This window comes from Lissotriton vulgaris, chromosome 6, assembly GCF_964263255.1.
Source record: "Lissotriton vulgaris chromosome 6, aLisVul1.2, whole genome shotgun sequence".
Taxonomy (NCBI): Eukaryota; Metazoa; Chordata; class Amphibia; order Caudata; family Salamandridae; genus Lissotriton; species Lissotriton vulgaris.
In genome coordinates, this window is record NC_141694.1 from 1285069237 (window position 1) to 1285088321 (window position 19085).

The following is a 19085-nucleotide window of genomic DNA, read 5'->3' on the forward strand; positions in this document are numbered from 1 at the left end:
GAGTCACATGCAGAGCTGTTCCATTGTGACATCCACATGGGAGAGCTGAGGAGAAAAGTTTCAGTGGGATGCTGCACGTTGGAGTATTTCAAAAGGTGAGGAATCCACAGGCAGTTACTGCATCTGCCATAAAAAGCGTTACCAAAGCTCACTAACATGTTCTTCTGTAGCTTGAACGAGGCCAAAAGGCAGACGGGTGCTGTATGAGGTCAAAGACAAGCATAAAGTCAAAAAGTGTTGAGCGGTAGATGCGTTGTGAACTGATAATGCATTTTAATGTAATGTTCTTAAAGAGGTGGGTCTTCAGATATTTCATTTACTGCAGCAGCTTTGTCATGGTCCTGATGGACACAGGAATGTTTTTCTAAATTCTTAGTGCATAGATGGAAACGGCCTTCAGCCTTGTTTTTTTTTTTTTTTTTTTACATTTAGGCAGATTCTCTGACAATGTCCTAGCTGCAGAAGTGCCAAGATCCACCAGAGTTGTCTGCAAGATAAGCATGGGTTCTGGTTGTGATGACTTTATAAATAATTAGACTGATTCTGAAGGTGGTGCGGTTAGTCAAGGGAAGCCAATGGAGTCCTATTATGTTGGGGGTGACATGATCATATTTCTTAATGGCTGTTTAAAGATTCAAATGACTAAACTCAACACATTATTGGATTTTTTTAACTTGATGATCACCCATTTATTTTTTAGAGCTGTGCAGTCCTCTGAGTTGGTAGGAAGTGTCTGGACAAAGGAAGACAAAGAATCTAACTCCCCAAATCTTCTCAAAATGATACGACACACTACCAATCTCACCTTATGGCTAGAAAAGTAAGTTTGAAGGGTTATGATAATCATTTTATATGCAGTATATTTTGTGTTGCTATTTTTCATATGTGTATGCCGATGAAAGATACCCTTTTTAGGATGAATACAGCACCAGCCTAGAATAGGATAGACATTCCCTTGTATCCAAGCTTACATTTCACTGCTACATATTTTTCCTCACAACCTTACTGAATGATTGATTTTCAGAACGTGCTGTTGATTCCTCCTCTGCACCTCCAGAAGAAGCATTCCATTTGCCTTGGAACTTCCCACATTTATACTCACTCCCAAAACAATCTTAACTCCAATAACTTTTTCTCCTTAAGATTCAAAATTCATTTTATTGATATTGTACTACCCTTGCATGCTTTGTTGTGCTCCACATTCTCTACTACAAATGTGGAAGAACATGGCTCTGAAACCACAAAAACATAATTTATCTCCGTCAAAATCTGTACTGTGTAAAACAGATTTTTAAACTCACTGTTAAACCCATCTCATATGCTACCTTTGTCCCTCAAACAATCAGTCTTATTATTTTCTCCAGGATTTTTTTTTTTTTTTTGCAAACACAAACTCGCAAAATCCACTTTTATCCTGCAATTGTTACTTCTTAATGTTGTGCACTCTTTCAGGTTGGCTCCATGGTGATTTATTTTTCTTCTAACTTAGTTGAATACTTGCCACCATGTCTGTAACTACCCTTTAATCTGTCTCCTAACATGCACACCATAGCTCCTGCTATCCTTTAGATTTTCTTTGCCGCAGCCTTTCTTGTGTAATGTTCATTTGCTACACTACTGCCTTGTCAGAGATTGGATAATCACCTTCTAAATATCTCCAGGCACCAGACTGGATCAGAACTTTTGCCAGAGCTGTCCACTTCTGGAAAATAGATCAGGCTTCAGAAGTGGGGCTTTTGTAATGTTACTGGAGCCAAACAATACCACCAGAACGCACTGATGTTTTCAAAACTTACGAAACATATGCTTAGTGCTTATGGATGACTCCCTCCACAGATTGAGGCTTTGAGCTTTGCCGCGCCTGCAATGAACTAATTTAAATTTCCGACACAGTTGAGTTTGCCTCTGTTGCCTGGGGCCAAAGCATGACTGAGTCAGGGAAATGCAGCCTCATGAACTCCAAGGCTGTTAAGGAGCAGGAGACCAAGCTCTTAATGGCCCCTGCGCATGACGAGCAACAAGCTTGACACCGGTCGTATTTGAAGTCTTGTCCTTCAAAAACCTAGACGGTCCTACTTTGGTTTTGGCGCTAGATAAAAGATAGCCAAGAAGGCCAGGTATAGAGGAGTCTCAGTCTGATCAAGCATTAATGGCAGGCATGGGACGACATTTTTGGTTCTGACTTGGACCACATTGAGTTCTGGAAGGGATGTCTCTTTATTATGATCACTATTGGGAGACAGCCGCCCAGCTGCCCCCTCTATATTCAGACAATGCTTATTACCTGGCATCACAGAATGCTAGTGGACTAGCCCATCTCTTAAAACTTAGATGGAGTGTTCCTCAAGATTAGCTACCGAAAGGGACTTCCTGCCATGTTGTCTTAAGGAAGATGGCAGTAGAGTTGGTGCGGTCCGTGCTGACATTAGAAACCAGGTCGAACATACCGAGGTCCTGCAGACCGTTTTTGCAGTGTCACAACCTTTACTGTCCTTTAAGGAGACATTACTCTATCATATTAAGGCAGCTTGGGACAAAGCCACCTCTGCCTCAACCAAGAACCGTCTGATTGCATGAAGGTATAGGCCAGCCCCATTAGATACAGCCTGTCTGTCCGCTCTTCAGCAGAAGATTTGATTGTGTAAGCCTCTTTGTGTACAGGTCAATGAATGCCACTTGCTTTCTTGCCAGATATACCTAGGGTTTGTGGGACAGGGATACTTCCAAAATTTGCCAACTGCAGTGGTTGCTAACAAAATATGAAAATGGTAAGCCAGAAGGAAATTACATGTATTGTTGTATTCAAGAAAGTTCTTCCAAAGGGCGTTCAAGGAGTTTAGAATTCCAGCTTGATCTACAATTGGCTCTGCATTATTAATATGAAGAGCTACTGTTATTAACTGGTCGTGACAGAACATCTCAGGCAATACCTGGAAGAGGGAGGCACTGCCACACTTATCCTATTGGACTTGAGCGCAACTTTCGACACGGTGTCCCACCCGATCCTGGTCCATAGGTTGGAGTCAATAGGCATAACAGTCAGCCCTTTGGTGGCTTAGCTCTTTCTTAAAGGACCGCATATTCCAAGTTTTTTCATCTAATGTGAAGTCCCAAACACAAGCCTTGTCTTCTGGTGTCCCGCAGGAATCTATTTTAAGCCCCTTACAATTCAACATCTATGTTAGCTCTTTAGGCGAACCTAATGGAGAGTTGTGGATTCACCCTTTTTTCGTATGCCAATGATACCCATATCATCTTCCCCATGTCTTTGGCTCAGAGGCATAACCCGTCTTTATTGCATCTGGGTATGATAAAAACTGCAGCTTGGTTGAATCAAAACTCACTTAAACTTAACAGTGACTAGACCGAGGTCCTAATTTTAGGCAATAACTGCTCCTTTTGGAGGTGCTAGATACTGTCCAGAATTGCTAGGGACCCCTCCCACTCCTGTATCTTAGGTTAATAACTTGGGCTTTCTTATTGATAAGCTTTCCATGAAGACACAGATAGCCAAGTTAACTGCCACTTGTTTTGCAGTCCTTAAATGGTTGAAAAAGATCCTGTGGCGTATTCCTTTAGCGGCACAGAGGACCGTCATTCAGGCACTGGTTATTTTCGTTTTACATTTTTTTATTTAGATTTTTTGTAACATTACATAATTCGGTCTTGACAGCCAACCATAGACATCCATTCAGTATACAGTGTCAGACAGAAATCAATACATTCCATGGCAGTATGCATAATAAGGAACATACAAGATTAATCAAGAATTGGTCATTCGGCCTCGCCAGGGTTTCATCTCAGCCCCCAATGTAGTGCCCTCCCAATTTCCTGTATAGCACAGTCCTTCTGAAATTCAAGGGCATTGACTTTGGATAGAGAGTATATAAACACACTCATTGTTACTCCATAGTTTGTTGGGCTTTTTATCCCTCATCTCTCACATCTTCCTTCAGTTACCCACCGCTCCCGACTAATACGTCACCCCAATTATATGTCCACACAATGAAGCGGTCCAAGGTGCCCAAGCCCACCCCCGGATGTTGCCGGCTTTATAACATTGCCCTAAGTGGACTCTGGAATCAGGGCCTCTAAGTAAGCCTTCAGTGTTTCCCAGATGTCTCGTGGGCGAGAGCTTGTCGGTAGTAACTCCGCATATGTACATAGTTTTACCTGACCGTAGGTAAGATCAGAGATCCATTCCTTTGGGCGCCCTACCTCGTCCCTATCTGCAAGCAACGCGTTGTTTAGCCAATAATAGGGCAAGTGAAACGAAGCGGCGTGAGGTCTCGCTACCAGAGCAGTGTGTCCCAGTAGTGCTATTAAGGGTTCTCCCTCCAGTGGAAGGTCTGTCATCTGTGCCAAGGCTTTAGACACCTGTTCCCAATAATCATGCACCCCCGGGCATTCCCAGGCCAAATAAAAAAAAATCTGCACCTGCAGCTCTACATCTGTCACATCGGTCCGATTCTTTCAATTGGTGTTTAAACATTCCAGCCGGGGTGTACTAAAGTCTATGTATACGTTTGAAGTGAATAATACGAAGTCTACTACTATCAGAAACCTACTGCGTCTGTAGACAACAATAATCCCACTGTTCATCCGTGATTTCAAAACCCAACTCTGTACTCCAGCGCAGGCGTGACAGACGGGCATATTCTCATTCAGCTTGTAAAGTATGATAAAGTTTAGAAACTATATGTCCTGGTGTAGCCACTTATAGTATCATGGGTAGTGGTGCTGTTGTAGGGATTTCTTGTGGGAACTCAGGGGAAACGTGTCGGACCCCCTGCCTAAGCCTCAAATAAAGGAAGACCTCCAAGGGGGATGGTTGCATACCCAGAAATATTTGTTCCTGTGTCGAAACCCCATCACTACAGTAGAGATCTCCCCAAGTTCTAATGTTGAGTTTTGTAAGTAAGTTGCGGAATCCCTTCTCCTGCAGCGGTGGTAGTAGCGGATGGTATACCAGGGGTAGGAGGGGGGAATAAAGCATTGTTCCCCCAATCAGCACAAGAATACTGTGCCAGGCTGTCACCGTACCCGTTATTGACGTAGGTGTCTTATCTCTGGGCTGTGGTGTAACAAATATCAGTTCCTCAAGTGGAACAGGGTCAGCCTGTTCAGCAGCAATCTTGTGGCGTATATGGTGGGGGATGGAACCAATAATAAGCATAATGTGCCTGTGCGCTGGTGTGGTACAACTCGAAATCTGGGATATCATAACCCCCAGATGAATGGGGCCGAATAAGTACATTCCACTGTAAACGTGTCTGTTTACCTCCCCATACCAGTCTAATCATTTCTGTCTTCAGTGCTTAAAAAAAATGTCTACCTAGGTGGCAGGGAATATTGAGGAATAAATCTAAAAATTGTAGGAGTACTACCATCTTTATCAGGGATATTTACAACAAGGGGTGGTGAGGGACAGAGTCTCTGAATTAAACAGAAAGCTCTCACCCAGTCAAGAGATCAGGGCTAGATCCAACACCGTTTTTTAGCTCACTGCACCATCCCAGTTTCAGAACCTGGCTGTATGCAAATTAGTCTGTTCCTGTCCCAGTGCATGATGGGAACAGGGCAAACCAAACTACAAAAGCCAATTCTTACACTGGGAAGGAAACAAGCTCCCGGGGACCGGTTTCTGGCATTACAGCCGTCTTCGGCCCGGTTTGCTTGAATCCTGATGGTGCAATGAGCAAGGGTCTCACATCTGAGAATACCCTTCCACGCTTAGGGTGGACAAAAATATTTACAACAAGGGGTGGTGAGGGACAGAGTCTCTGAATTAAACAGAAAGCTCTCACCCAGTCAAGAGATCAGGGCTAGATCCAACACCGTTTTTTAGCTCACTGCACCATCCCAGTTTCAGAACCTGGCTGTATGCAAATTAGTCTGTTCCTGTCCCAGTGCATGATGGGAACAGGGCAAACCAAACTACAAAAGCCAATTCTTACACTGGGAAGGAAACAAGCTCCCGGGGACCGGTTTCTGGCATTACAGCCGTCTTCGGCCCGGTTTGCTTGAATCCTGATGGTGCAATGAGCAAGGGTCTCACATCTGAGAATACCCTTCCACGCTTAGGGTGGACAAAAATATTTACAACAAGGGGTGGTGAGGGACAGAGTCTCTGAATTAAACAGAAAGCTCTCACCCAGTCAAGAGATCAGGGCTAGATCCAACACCGTTTTTTAGCTCACTGCACCATCCCAGTTTCAGAACCTGGCTGTATGCAAATTAGTCTGTTCCTGTCCCAGTGCATGATGGGAACAGGGCAAACCAAACTACAAAAGCCAATTCTTACACTGGGAAGGAAACAAGCTCCCGGGGACCGGTTTCTGGCATTACAGCCGTCTTCGGCCCGGTTTGCTTGAATCCTGATGGTGCAATGAGCAAGGGTCTCACATCTGAGAATACCCTTCCACGCTTAGGGTGGACAAAAATATTTACAACAAGGGGTGGTGAGGGACAGAGTCTCTGAATTAAACAGAAAGCTCTCACCCAGTCAAGAGATCGGGGCTAGATCCAACACCGTTTTTTAGCTCACTGCACCATCCCAGTTTCAGAACCTGGCTGTATGCAAATTAGTCTGTTCCTGTCCCAGTGCATGATGGGAACAGGGCAAACCAAACTACAAAAGCCAATTCTTACACTGGGAAGGAAACAAGCTCCCGGGGACCGGTTTCTGGCATTACAGCCGTCTTCGGCCCGGTTTGCTTGAATCCTGATGGTGCAATGAGCAAGGGTCTCACATCTGAGAATACCCTTCCACGCTTAGGGTGGACAAAAATATTTACAACAAGGGGTGGTGAGGGACAGAGTCTCTGAATTAAACAGAAAGCTCTCACCCAGTCAAGAGATCAGGGCTAGATCCAACACCGTTTTTTAGCTCACTGCACCATCCCAGTTTCAGAACCTGGCTGTATGCACATTAGTCTGTTCCTGTCCCAGTGCATGATGGGAACAGGGCAAACCAAACTACAAAAGCCAATTCTTACACTGGGAAGGAAACAAGCTCCCGGGGACCGGTTTCTGGCATTACAGCCGTCTTCGAGGTCTTTGGCCACTATAGGTGTGGCAGGGTATACTCAGACATGAGTCCCTTTCTCACTGCTCCATCAGGATTCAAGCAAGCCGGGCCGAAGAGGCTGAAATGCCAGAAACCGGTCCCCGGTAGCTTGTCTCCTTTCTGGTAAAGAATTGGCTTGGTAGTTTAGTCTGCCCTGTTCCCATGATGCACTGGGCCAGGGACAGACTGATTTGCATATAGCCAGGTTCTGAGCTGGGATGGGGCAGTGAGATAAATAACGGTGATGGATCAAGCCCTGATCTTTGGACTGGGTAAGAGTGGTCTGCTCAATTCAGACACTCTGTTCATCACCACCCCCTTTTGTAAATCGATTTTGGCCACTATAGGTGTGGCAGGGTATACTCAGACATGAGTCCCTTTCTCACTGCTCCATCAGGATTCAAGCAAGCCGGGCCGAAGAGGCTGAAATGCCAGAAACCGGTCCCCGGTAGCTTGTCTCCTTTCTGGTAAAGAATTGGCTTGGTAGTTTAGTCTGCCCTGTTCCCATGATGCACTGGGCCAGGGACAGACTGATTTGCATATAGCCAGGTTCTGAGCTGGGATGGGGCAGTGAGATAAATAACGGTGATGGATCAAGCCCTGATCTTTGGACTGGGTAAGAGTGGTCTGCTCAATTCAGACACTCTGTTCATCACCACCCCCTTTTGTAAATCGATTTTGGCCACTATAGGTGTGGCAGGGTATACTCAGACATGAGTCCCTTTCTCACTGCTCCATCAGGATTCAAGCAAGCCGGGCCGAAGAGGCTGAAATGCCAGAAACCGGTCCCCGGTAGCTTGTCTCCTTTCTGGTAAAGAATTGGCTTGGTAGTTTAGTCTGCCCTGTTCCCATGATGCACTGGGCCAGGGACAGACTGATTTGCATATAGCCAGGTTCTGAGCTGGGATGGGGCAGTGAGATAAATAACGGTGATGGATCAAGCCCTGATCTTTGGACTGGGTAAGAGTGGTCTGCTCAATTCAGACACTCTGTTCATCACCACCCCCTTTTGTAAATCGATTTTGGCCACTATAGGTGTGGCAGGGTATACTCAGACATGAGTCCCTTTCTCACTGCTCCATCAGGATTCAAGCAAGCCGGGCCGAAGAGGCTGAAATGCCAGAAACCGGTCCCCGGTAGCTTGTCTCCTTTCTGGTAAAGAATTGGCTTGGTAGTTTAGTCTGCCCTGTTCCCATGATGCACTGGGCCAGGGACAGACTGATTTGCATATAGCCAGGTTCTGAGCTGGGATGGGGCAGTGAGATAAATAACGGTGATGGATCAAGCCCTGATCTTTGGACTGGGTAAGAGTGGTCTGCTCAATTCAGACACTCTGTTCATCACCACCCCCTTTTGTAAATCGATTTTGGCCACTATAGGTGTGGCAGGGTATACTCAGACATGAGTCCCTTTCTCACTGCTCCATCAGGATTCAAGCAAGCCGGGCCGAAGAGGCTGAAATGCCAGAAACCGGTCCCCGGTAGCTTGTCTCCTTTCTGGTAAAGAATTGGCTTGGTAGTTTAGTCTGCCCTGTTCCCATGATGCACTGGGCCAGGGACAGACTGATTTGCATATAGCCAGGTTCTGAGCTGGGATGGGGCAGTGAGATAAATAACGGTGATGGATCAAGCCCTGATCTTTGGACTGGGTAAGAGTGGTCTGCTCAATTCAGACACTCTGTTCATCACCACCCCCTTTTGTAAATCGATCTTTATCAGGGAAACGCGTCCCGCCATGGAGAGGGGCAGTGCTATGCACCTGGTCACCCTGTCAGTGATACGATCCAGGGCAGTGCCGTAATTGAGACATATTAATTCCTCACGGTCTCTAGAGATATGTATCCCTAAATATCTCCGGTCTGAGTCACACACCTTCAGCGGAAAGTCCAAAGGGAATCTCTCGGCCGCAGGTGTGAGAGGAAACATTTCCGACTTTCCCCAATTAATATTTATCTCTGACAGCTTACCAAATGTAATAAAGTCCCTCAAAAGTGGATTGAGGTTGGATTGGGGGTTTCGGACATAGAGGGTGATATCAGCATAGAGGGATATCAAAATTTGGCGCAGTTGACATCGTAGCGCCTTGTCTTGGTGTTGTTGTCGGAGCTTCGCAACTAGAGGTTCAGTTGCAAGTGCAAAGAGAAGGGTGGAGAGGGGGCACCCTTTTCTGGTGCCCTTTGTAAGATGAAAAGCTGTTGACATGTGGCCATTAATCATTATTCTAGCAGATGGGAAGTTGTTTAGCAAACTAATCCACAATAGAAATGCATTTGGGAAGCCCATGCGTCTCACGAGCCCTATTAAGTAGTCCCACTCTAGCGAATCAAACGACTTGGTGGTTTCTAGAAAGACCGCTGCCAATGACAAAGCAGGGGCTACATTATGTTTTACAATGAAGAGTGTGCGCAAGTTGTGTGAGGTTGCACGGCCTGGGATAAATCCCGACTGGTCAGGGAGGACCAGCTTTTCCATAAGCAAACTAAGGCGATTGGCAATGACTTTGGCAAGAATCTTAGCATCGCAATTTATAAGACAATGGTCTGTAGGAGTCGCACAAGGTCGGTGGCTTGTCAGGCTTAAGTAATGATATGATGAGCGCTTCTCTCATGGAGGGGGCAGTTTACCTTGTTCCAATGCATCTTCAAACACCTCCTGGAGAATAGGATCAAGTAGGTCAATGTATTCTTTGTAAAACTCACTGGTAGCCCATCCAACCCGGGTGATTTTCCTGAGCTCAGTTGCATAAGGGATTGGTGGATAGTGTTGAATCTGTTTGGGAGGCTTTTAAGGTTATTCCGCTGATGGCACGCAAACTGCAGCAACAGTCAGTCACGCTAATCCTAGTTGCTCCCACATGGGCAAGACAACCATGGTACACAACGTATCTGGAGCTTTCAGTAGTTCCTCATCAAAGGCTGTGCCTCGCACCCCATCTTCCAACTCAGGACCATGGAGAAATCAGGCACCCAGATCCCAATCAGATGAACCTAGCGATCTGGCTCCTGAAGTCTTAGAGTTCGGATACCTTAACTTGCCTCCTGATTGCATGAACATTATCAAGGAGGCAAGACGGCCAACTACTAGAGCATGCTATGCAGCTAATTGGAAAAGATTTGTTATTTACTGCAACAATAACCAAATCAACCCATTAGATGCTTCCATACAAAACATTATATGCTACCTGCTGCATCTTCAAAGATGCAACCTAGCATACTCTTCAATAAGGCTACACCTAGCTGCTATAGCAGCATACCTTCAAAACAGGCAACACCTTTCACTGTTTATAGTACCAGCAATCAAGGCTTTTATGGAGGGTCTTAAAAGGGTGATCCCTCCAAGACACCCTCCTTCCCCAGTCTGGAATTTAAATATAGTACTTACCAGACTTATGGGACCTCCTTTTGAACCTCTACACTCATGCGAACTGCAATTCCTAACGTGGAAGGTGGCTTTCTTGATTGCAATTACCTCACTCAGGCGAGTTAGCGAATTACAAACCCTAACAATTCAAGAACCTTTCATGCAAGTACATGCTAACAGGGTAGTTCTTAGAACAAACCCTAAGTTTATGCCAAAAGTCGTATCAAATTTCCATATTAATCAATTGATAGAACTGCCAGTGTTCTTTCAAAATCCACAGTCAGTAGCCGAAAGAGCCCTACACACACTAGATGCTTCATTATGTGGACAGAACTAAATCATTTAGAAAGATGTTAGACGGACCGGGAAGGTCGGCCGAGATTACGGGGAGAGGTCTCCGGGGAGAGCCGCCTCCAACGACTGTACAGACAAGTAACTTCCCCCCCACAGACGGACACCACACAAGACTGAAGGTTAACGAGACTTTATATGCAATTCTTAGGTTACGATGGTATGATACAAGGAGGTCTGGACTCAGGGGTCCCCTCGATTCAAGTCTTTGGCTGAGGAAAGGGGTAGCGGGACAGTCTTAATTACCAATGAGTACGAAGTAGCTCTCAATCCTCGAGCTCGGCGTTGAGATGATCGGGCCGTGGAGGAGCCAAGCAGGTCCCGAGATGGATGAAGGAAAGATGACGGTTACAACGGTCCGCGGCCACGCCAGCAGGTCCCGACGACGATGAAGACTGTAGGTTACGACGGCTGTGGCAGCGCCAACAGGCAGGATGATGGTACACAGGACAGAGCTACGGCAGCGCCAGTAGTCCGTCCAGGATGAGTTCCTCTTTACGTCTCTCGACTCCAAGATACAACTGCCTTCCTGCTCTGGAGCTGCCCCAGTTATAGGGCTGGCGTGCTTTGATGTCCGGACCCTCGCACTTGGAGGTCGGGAGGTCCGGGATGAGGGAGTCCAGACACCCAGCAGGGGGGTGGAGCCAGCGCCCGGGGAGGTGATGGGCGAGCGGCACTTGGCGGGGGAGAGCCATCGGCACCTCTTTCTCCCATTGATTTGCCAAGTAGCCCGCTCGCCTCCTGGGTGGAGGGTGGTGCCGGAATGTCTGAGGCCGGGCTAGGCCCAGGGTTGAGGTCGATCGGGGGCCAGGCGGCCTCGTGATGAAGTGTCCAAGATGGCGGCCCAGGCTGGCGCGTGGGCTGGCAGTGGATCGGGCCCATGAGGTCGATATGTTTGAAGGCAGGGGTCCCTGAGGGGACGGAGGACGTGAAATGGTGGTGTGTGGTACTTGTGTGACCGGGCTCTGGCCTGGTCGAGCCGGGGGAGAGCGGCCCTTCACGTGGCCTGTCCAACATGCGTCCCCCCCAGCTGAAGGCGGGGAGAGCTACCCATCCTCTTGGGGACTCTCCTCGTCGAGGCGGAAAAACCGGGACAGGCCATCCGCGTTGGCGTGATCTGACCCGGGCCGGTGTTCGACTGTGAAGTCCATACCTTGTAGGGAGATGGACCAGCGTAGCAACTTTGGGTTTTCCCCCCGCATATGCATCAGCCACTGCAGGGGTCGGTGGTCGGTCTGCACCCGAAAGTGGGTGCCAAAAAGGTAGGGCCGGAGCTTCTTGAGGGCCCATACCACCGCGAAGGCTTCCCTCTCTATGGTGCTCCAGCGTTGCTCCCGTGGTAGGAGTCTCCGGCTGATGAAGGCCACCGGTTGATCGAGGCCTTCGGTGTTCACTTGAGACAGGACCGCCCCAATGCCCTGGTCGGAAGCGTCTGTCTGGACGATGAACTCCCGGCTGTAGTCGGGGGCCTGGAGCACAGGGGCGGAACACACGGCGGCCTTCAACTGTTCGAATGCCGTTTGACACTCTGAGGTCCAGTTCACTTTCTTGGGCTGATTCTTTGACGTGAGTTCTGTGAGAGGCCCCACTATGGTACCATAGTCTTTCACGAACCTTCGGTAATAGCCCGTGAGGCCCAGGAAGGCTCGTACCTCGGTTTGGGTGATAGGGGGCTGCCAGTTCTGGATGGCGGCAATTTTCAGCTGTAGAGGGGCCACTAGGCCGCTTCCCACCTGGTGTCCGAGGTAGGTCACAGACCCTTGTCCAATTTGACACTTGCTGGCCTTGATCGTGAGGCCAGCTCGCTGAAGGGCTTGCAGCACTGCTCGGAGGTGGTGAAGGTGCTCGGTCCAATGGTGGCTGTACACAGCGATGTCGTCTAGGTAGGCGGCGCTGAACCCTTCGAGCCCCGCCAGGACCTGATTGACGAGCCGTTGGAAAGTCGCTGGGGCATTCTTCATGCCGAAGGGCATGACCGTAAAATGGTAGTGGCCATCGGGGGTGGAGAAGGCAGAACGTTCTTGTGCTCGGGGGGTGAGGCCGATCTGCCAATAACCTGCTGTCAGGTCGAAGATGCTGAGGAAGCGGGCAGCTCCCATTCGGTCGACCAGTTCATCTGCCCGGGGGATGGGGTGTGCGTCTGTTTTGGTGACTTCATTCAGGCCCCGGTAGTCGACGCAGAACCGGAGTTCTGGTGTGGCTCCGGGGGCGGCTGCTTTGGGGACCAGTACGACCGGGCTGGCCCATGGACTGTCGGAGGGCTCGATGACCCCGAGCGTGAGCATTTTGGCCACTTCCGCCTGGATGCAGGCCCGTACCCGATCAGGTACGCGGTAGGCCCGGTGGCGGATAGGAGGGCTGTCGCCGGTGTCCACATCGTGCACACACCAGGAAGTGACCCCTGGGGTGAGGGAGAACAGACTGGCGAACTGTGACAGGAGGGCTTGGCACTCTTGGCGTTGTTCTCTGGTGAGGGTCTCCGAGAGTCGGACCCCATTCACGGAGCCGTCCTGCTCCTGGGTCCGCAGGAGGTCGGGGAGAGGCTCGGAGTCGTCTTCAACCCCATTGTCTGTGGCCATCAGTAGGCTGAGTTCTGTTCGTGCAAAGTGGGGTTTCAGTCTGTTGGTGTGGAGAACTCGGAGTGGGTTCCGGGAGGACTCCATATCGATCAGATAGGTGGCAGGGCCCTTGCGCTCGATTACCTTGAAGGGCCCCGTCCATTTGTCTTGGAGAGCGCATGGCTCCGTGGGGGACATTACCCATACCTGTTGTCCCGGTTCGAATTCAATGGATGAGGCGTTCTGGTCATACCATTTTTTCATGTCCTCTTGACTGGCCTCTAGGTTGGCTTTTGCTAGGTCTCTGAACCGCCGGGACTGGTTGCGGAGGGTGAGGAGGTACCGGAAGACATCTGGAGGGTTCTTGGCCGGAGGCATCTCCCAGCCTTCCTTGATCAGGCTGAGCGGCCCCCGTACTGGGTGCCCGTATAGCAGTTCAAATGGGCTGAAGCCTAGGGATTTCTGTGGGACCTCTCGGTAGGCGAAGAGGAGGCACGGTAGCAGCACATCCCACTGGCGACGGAGGGGCTCTTCCAATCCCCCGATCATCCCTTTTAGCGTGCGGTTGAACCGCTCAACAAGTCCGTTCCCTTGGGGGTGATAGGGGGTCGTGAATCGGTAGGTGACCCCACACTGTTGCCAGAGGGATTTCATGTATTTAGAGATAAAGTTTGTGCCTCTGTCGCTGACGACTTCTCGGGGGAACCCTACACGGGAGAAGATCCCCATCAGGGCCCGGCCGACCACTGGGGCTGTCACGGTCCGGAGAGGAACAGCCTCGGGGTAGCGGGTGGCGTGGTCCACTAGCACCAGGATGAAGCGATGGCCTTGTTTTGTACGCGGGTCCAGGGGTCCCACAATGTCTATTCCGACCCTCTCAAATGGGGTCGTGACTACTGGAAAAGGTTGCAAGGGGGCCTTTAGTTTGCGGCCGCTCTTCCCACTGGCTTGGCACGTGGGGCAAGATCGGCAATGCTGGTGCACATCGTTTCTCATTTTTGGCCAGAAGAAGTGGGTCACTAGGCGACTGTAGGTCTTATCTTGTCCCAGGTGCCCTGCCAGGGGGACATCGTGGGCCAGGTTTAGCAGAAAGTCTCTAAAGCGGAGGGGCACTACTAGTACTCGGTTGGCCCCCAGCTCGGCGATTCTTTGCTCGCTGTACAACAGATCACTGTCCCAGTAGACCCAATGAGTTCCGGAGGTATCCCCTGCGTTTTGGGCGAGCGCTTGTTGGCGAAGTCCCTCTAGGGAGGGACAGGTCTTCTGTTCCTGGCGGAATTGTTCTTGGGTGGGCCCCCCCTCTTGGGCCCACTGGTCAAGGTTAGCGAGGTCGGAGGGTTGAGCAGGTTCGAGGGGGGTGTCATGGTCGGAGGTCTCGGCTGGGGCGACCGGAGGCGGTGGCGCCGGCCATTCTGGTTCTTCCGGGTGATGGTTGGCACGGGCGGCCATGGACCGGGTGGTGACGCACGCCCAGTCCGGGACGCCCAACATCCCCAAGTGTTCTTTTCGCTCCACGGCTGCCCACGGGGAGCTCTCTAGGTCATTTCCGAGGAGGCAGTCCACGGGGGCGTCGTCTCGGACCGTCACCTTCAACATGCCGGAGACCCCTCCCCACTCAAAGGGGACGCAGGCCATCCGACACAGACTTTCCGAGTTGTCGGCTGATCGCACAGGGTAGAGAATGTTCGGTAGATATTGTTCTGGGGTCACCAGGTGACAGCGGACGGCTGTCACACTGGCCCCGGTGTCCCGAAGGGCTTCGGCCCGTTGTCCATTGATGCTCACCCATTGGCTGTACTTCCGGGTGTTAGCGTGTAGGGGGACCCGCGGGACCATGTCTCTTCCCCCTAAGCACGCGAGAGTCATGGCGGCTGGCTCCCACTCCTGATACTCTTGCTCGCCTGTTTCTTGTTCCTCGGAGATCTGTTCTTCCCCTAGTGCCGCGGCGGCCACTTGGCGGGGTTTTGGACTCTGATACTGTGGGCAGCTTGGGTCGTTTGCATAGTGGCCGACTCGTTGGCATCGGTGGCACGTGACATTGGCTCTGTACCCCGGTCGCGCCGGGGTGCTGCCCCGGTTGGCCGGGGGGGTGGTGCTGGTAGCGGGGGCGGCCGGAGTGTTGTCTCTTCCTCGTCCTTGGCCCCCTCCTCCTCCTCTGGGTCGGTAGTGACCATTGTTGTTCCTGCTCTGCTCGTAGGACCCATTCCGGCCCACTCTGGTGATCTCCCACCGGTCAGCTTCGGCTGCGAGCTGCCGGGGATCGGTTAACTTGCTGTCGAGGAGGTGTTGGCGTAGTTCAATGAAGCAATTGTTGGACAGATGCTCCCATACCATCAGATTGAACAGCTGCTCGTAGGTCGTGACGTTGTTTCCTTTGATCCAGCCTTCGAAAGCTCGGCTAAAGTACGTGACATAGTCTACCCAAGTTGTACCCGGGATGCGTGTGCAGTCTCGGAACCTCTGACGGTACATCTCGGGCGTGAGGCCATAGCGGGTGAGGAGGGCCGCTTTCATATGGTCGTAGGAGGTCATCTGGTGGTCTGGGAGTTGTAACAGGGTATCGCGGCCCTCATTGAGGAATCTGCCCCATAGGCCGGCTCCCCAATCGTTTCTATCGATCCGGTGTGCAGTCATAGCGATTTCATAGGCCTTAAACCATTGCTGGATGTCGTCTTCTCGAAAATATTCTCGGACCACATCCTTGGGGATGTGTACCTTTTTTTCCGTGGTCCCTGGGGTGTGCGGTCTCTCGGGCACCCCTAACTCTTTATTCTGTTTGCGCAGGTTGATCTCGGCTAGGTTCCGTTCGTGCTCGTATGCCAGTTTCTTTTCCTCGAGCTCTCTTTGTCTCTGTTTCTCCTCTCTTTCTTCTCGGAGACGTAGGTGCTCTAAGTTGATTTTTTGTTCGGCCAATTTGAGTTCTACGTCCATCTTGAGTCGGGCCATTTCTAGCTCGTGTAGTCGGGTTCTTTCTCTTTCTTGGATTTCGTCTTGCGAGAGACCGGTTCTTTGCCCTTCAGGGGCCGTGCTGGTTTTGTTCGCGGTGCTTTGCTCAGGGGCTTCGGCATCCCTGGTCTCTGCCCAAGATTCTAGGGCATGCTTAAAATCGTCCTTGGTGCTTAGTCCGGTGGTAGCGATACCTAGTTCGATGCAGAACTGCTTTAGTTCACGATGACTGTATTCCTCTAGTTTTTCCCTTTGGAACTTCTCAGTTGATCCGCTTTCTTTAGTTGTCATTGTGGTTCGTTGTGGGGTGAGCTACTCTCTGTACGTTATGCGGTGATTCGGATCCCGTCGCTGGCCACCAATGTTAGACGGACCGGGAAGGTCGGCCGAGATTACGGGGAGAGGTCTCCGGGGAGAGCCGCCTCCAACGACTGTACAGACAAGTAACTTCCCCCCCACAGACGGACACCACACAAGACTGAAGGTTAACGAGACTGTATATGCAATTCTTAGGTTACGATGGTATGATACAAGGAGGTCTGGACTCAGGGGTCCCCTCGATTCAAGTCTTTGGCTGAGGAAAGGGGTAGCGGGACAGTCTTAATTACCAATGAGTACGAAGTAGCTCTCAATCCTCGAGCTCGGCGTTGAGATGATCGGGCCGTGGAGGAGCCAAGCAGGTCCCGAGATGGATGAAGGAAAGATGACGGTTACAACGGTCCGCGGCCACGCCAGCAGGTCCCGACGACGATGAAGACTGTAGGTTACGACGGCTGTGGCAGCGCCAACAGGCAGGATGATGGTACACAGGACAGAGCTACGGCAGCGCCAGTAGTCCGTCCAGGATGAGTTCCTCTTTACGTCTCTCGACTCCAAGATACAACTGCCTTCCTGCTCTGGAGCTGCCCCAGTTATAGGGCTGGCGTGCTTTGATGTCCGGACCCTCGCACTTGGAGGTCGGGAGGTCCGGGATGAGGGAGTCCAGACACCCAGCAGGGGGGTGGAGCCAGCGCCCGGGGAGGTGATGGGCGAGCGGCACTTGGCGGGGGAGAGCCATCGGCACCTCTTTCTCCCATTGATTTGCCAAGTAGCCCGCTCGCCTCCTGGGTGGAGGGTGGTGCCGGAATGTCTGAGGCCGGGCTAGGCCCAGGGTTGAGGTCGATCGGGGGCCAGGCGGCCTCGTGATGAAGTGTCCAAGATGGCGGCCCAGGCTGGCGCGTGGGCTGGCAGTGGATCGGGCCCATGAGGTCGATATGTTTGAAGGCAGGGGTCCCTGAGGGGACGGAGGACGTGAAATGGTGGTGTGTGGTACTTGTGTGACCGGGCTCTGGCCTGGTCGAGCCGGGGGAGAGCGGCCCTTCACGTGGCCTGTCCAACAAAAGACAAAGCAATTATTTGTTGCTTTTTCACCACAACATAAAGGCAATCCAATATCAAAGTCAGGAATAGCCAGATGGATAGGTAAATGCATTCAAATATGCTATCAAAAAGTCAAACGCACTTAACCGTCCCCCCAAGAGCACACTCTACAAGAAAAATGGGGGCATCCATGGCTTTCCTAGGGAATATTCCTCTTGAAGACATATGTAGGGCAGCCACATGGACTACCATACACAATTTCACAAAACACTACTGTGTACACGTGCAAGCAAAGTAGCAAGCTTCTGTAGGCCAAGCTGTCCTAAAAACTCTTTTTCAAACTGCTGCAGCTGGCACAGGTAACCACCGCTAGAGGAAATACTGCTATACATGCCTCGAACGGAATATGCCACTTACCAGTATGCATCTGTTCTTGGCATGTAGGGTTGCTGACATTCATATCGCCCTCCTCTCCGGTGCATGTCGCAGCTGCAGCATTATCTTTTGCATGGCCATCTCTTACTTTACTACCTCCATCTCTGCCACAATGGCGAAAAACAATCTGAGGATGGAGAGGATGCCCATACGCACTGTAGTCCAGGGGAGGAGTCACCTATCTTGTGATACTTCGGCGGCGATCTATGCACAGGTATGAATGTCAGCAGCCCTACATGCCAAGAACAGATGCATACTGGTAAGTAGCATATTCCTTCCCCGCCAGCAAGCGCAGATCTGGATTGAGCACGTACCTTAGTCAATTTTTGACTGCTAATTTGACACTTTTGTCTCCCCCCCCCCCTTTTTAGGTCTCGCGACCTATCAATGTGCGCAAGCGCATTGAGCGGAGCGAGAATTCATGTCGGCAAAATCCTCTTCAAACCACGGGCTTTCACGTGAATCACGTTATTAAACAAGCACGTGCATCGGCAGCATTTCTCCTGCACAAGGCTCGCAAAAGGCTCTCCTCCCTCCCCACATCAAAGGCATCAATCACCCTCCCACAAGCTTCCCCAGCGCTGCCCCGCCGCCTGCTTCACGGCCAGGCCATCTGTTCCCTGCCAGACCTCTCACACCTCCGTCACAGCATGCCTGTTTATGTGCTTGTTTTAAATGTTTCTCTGCTCTCCCCTCAGGCGCCGTGACATACTTCAAAGGCTTATCACTTCACACGGCCGCAGGCCGTGCAACCAGAGCACTCGCACACACCCACTCATATTTTGACTTCTCTCACTGTAAGCACACACACCCTGGTTAGAATAGGAGTGCTTGTAAACAACACTTGAAAGATTTAGAGACGCAAACAGTTCACAGGCAAACAAATACGTACATGCTCACCCACAAAATACACACACTCACAACATGAGTTAACTTGAGTGTTCTGACTTGTTAATGAGTGGATGCGTATTTCTAAGGAGGGAAAAACAAGCACAGACCTCACGGACA

General features: G+C 50.5%; 1 protein-coding gene across 1 annotated transcript in view; it reads left to right on the forward strand.

The window, feature by feature from the left end:
• The window catches only part of SOS1 (SOS Ras/Rac guanine nucleotide exchange factor 1), an 897181-nt gene that overhangs the window by 561601 nt on the left and 316495 nt on the right, over positions 1–19085 (forward strand). The window contains exon 15 of the mRNA XM_086927418.1: positions 701–820. Coding sequence (XP_086783544.1) covers positions 701–820 — 120 coding nt within the window. The remainder of the gene's footprint in view (positions 1–700; positions 821–19085) is intronic.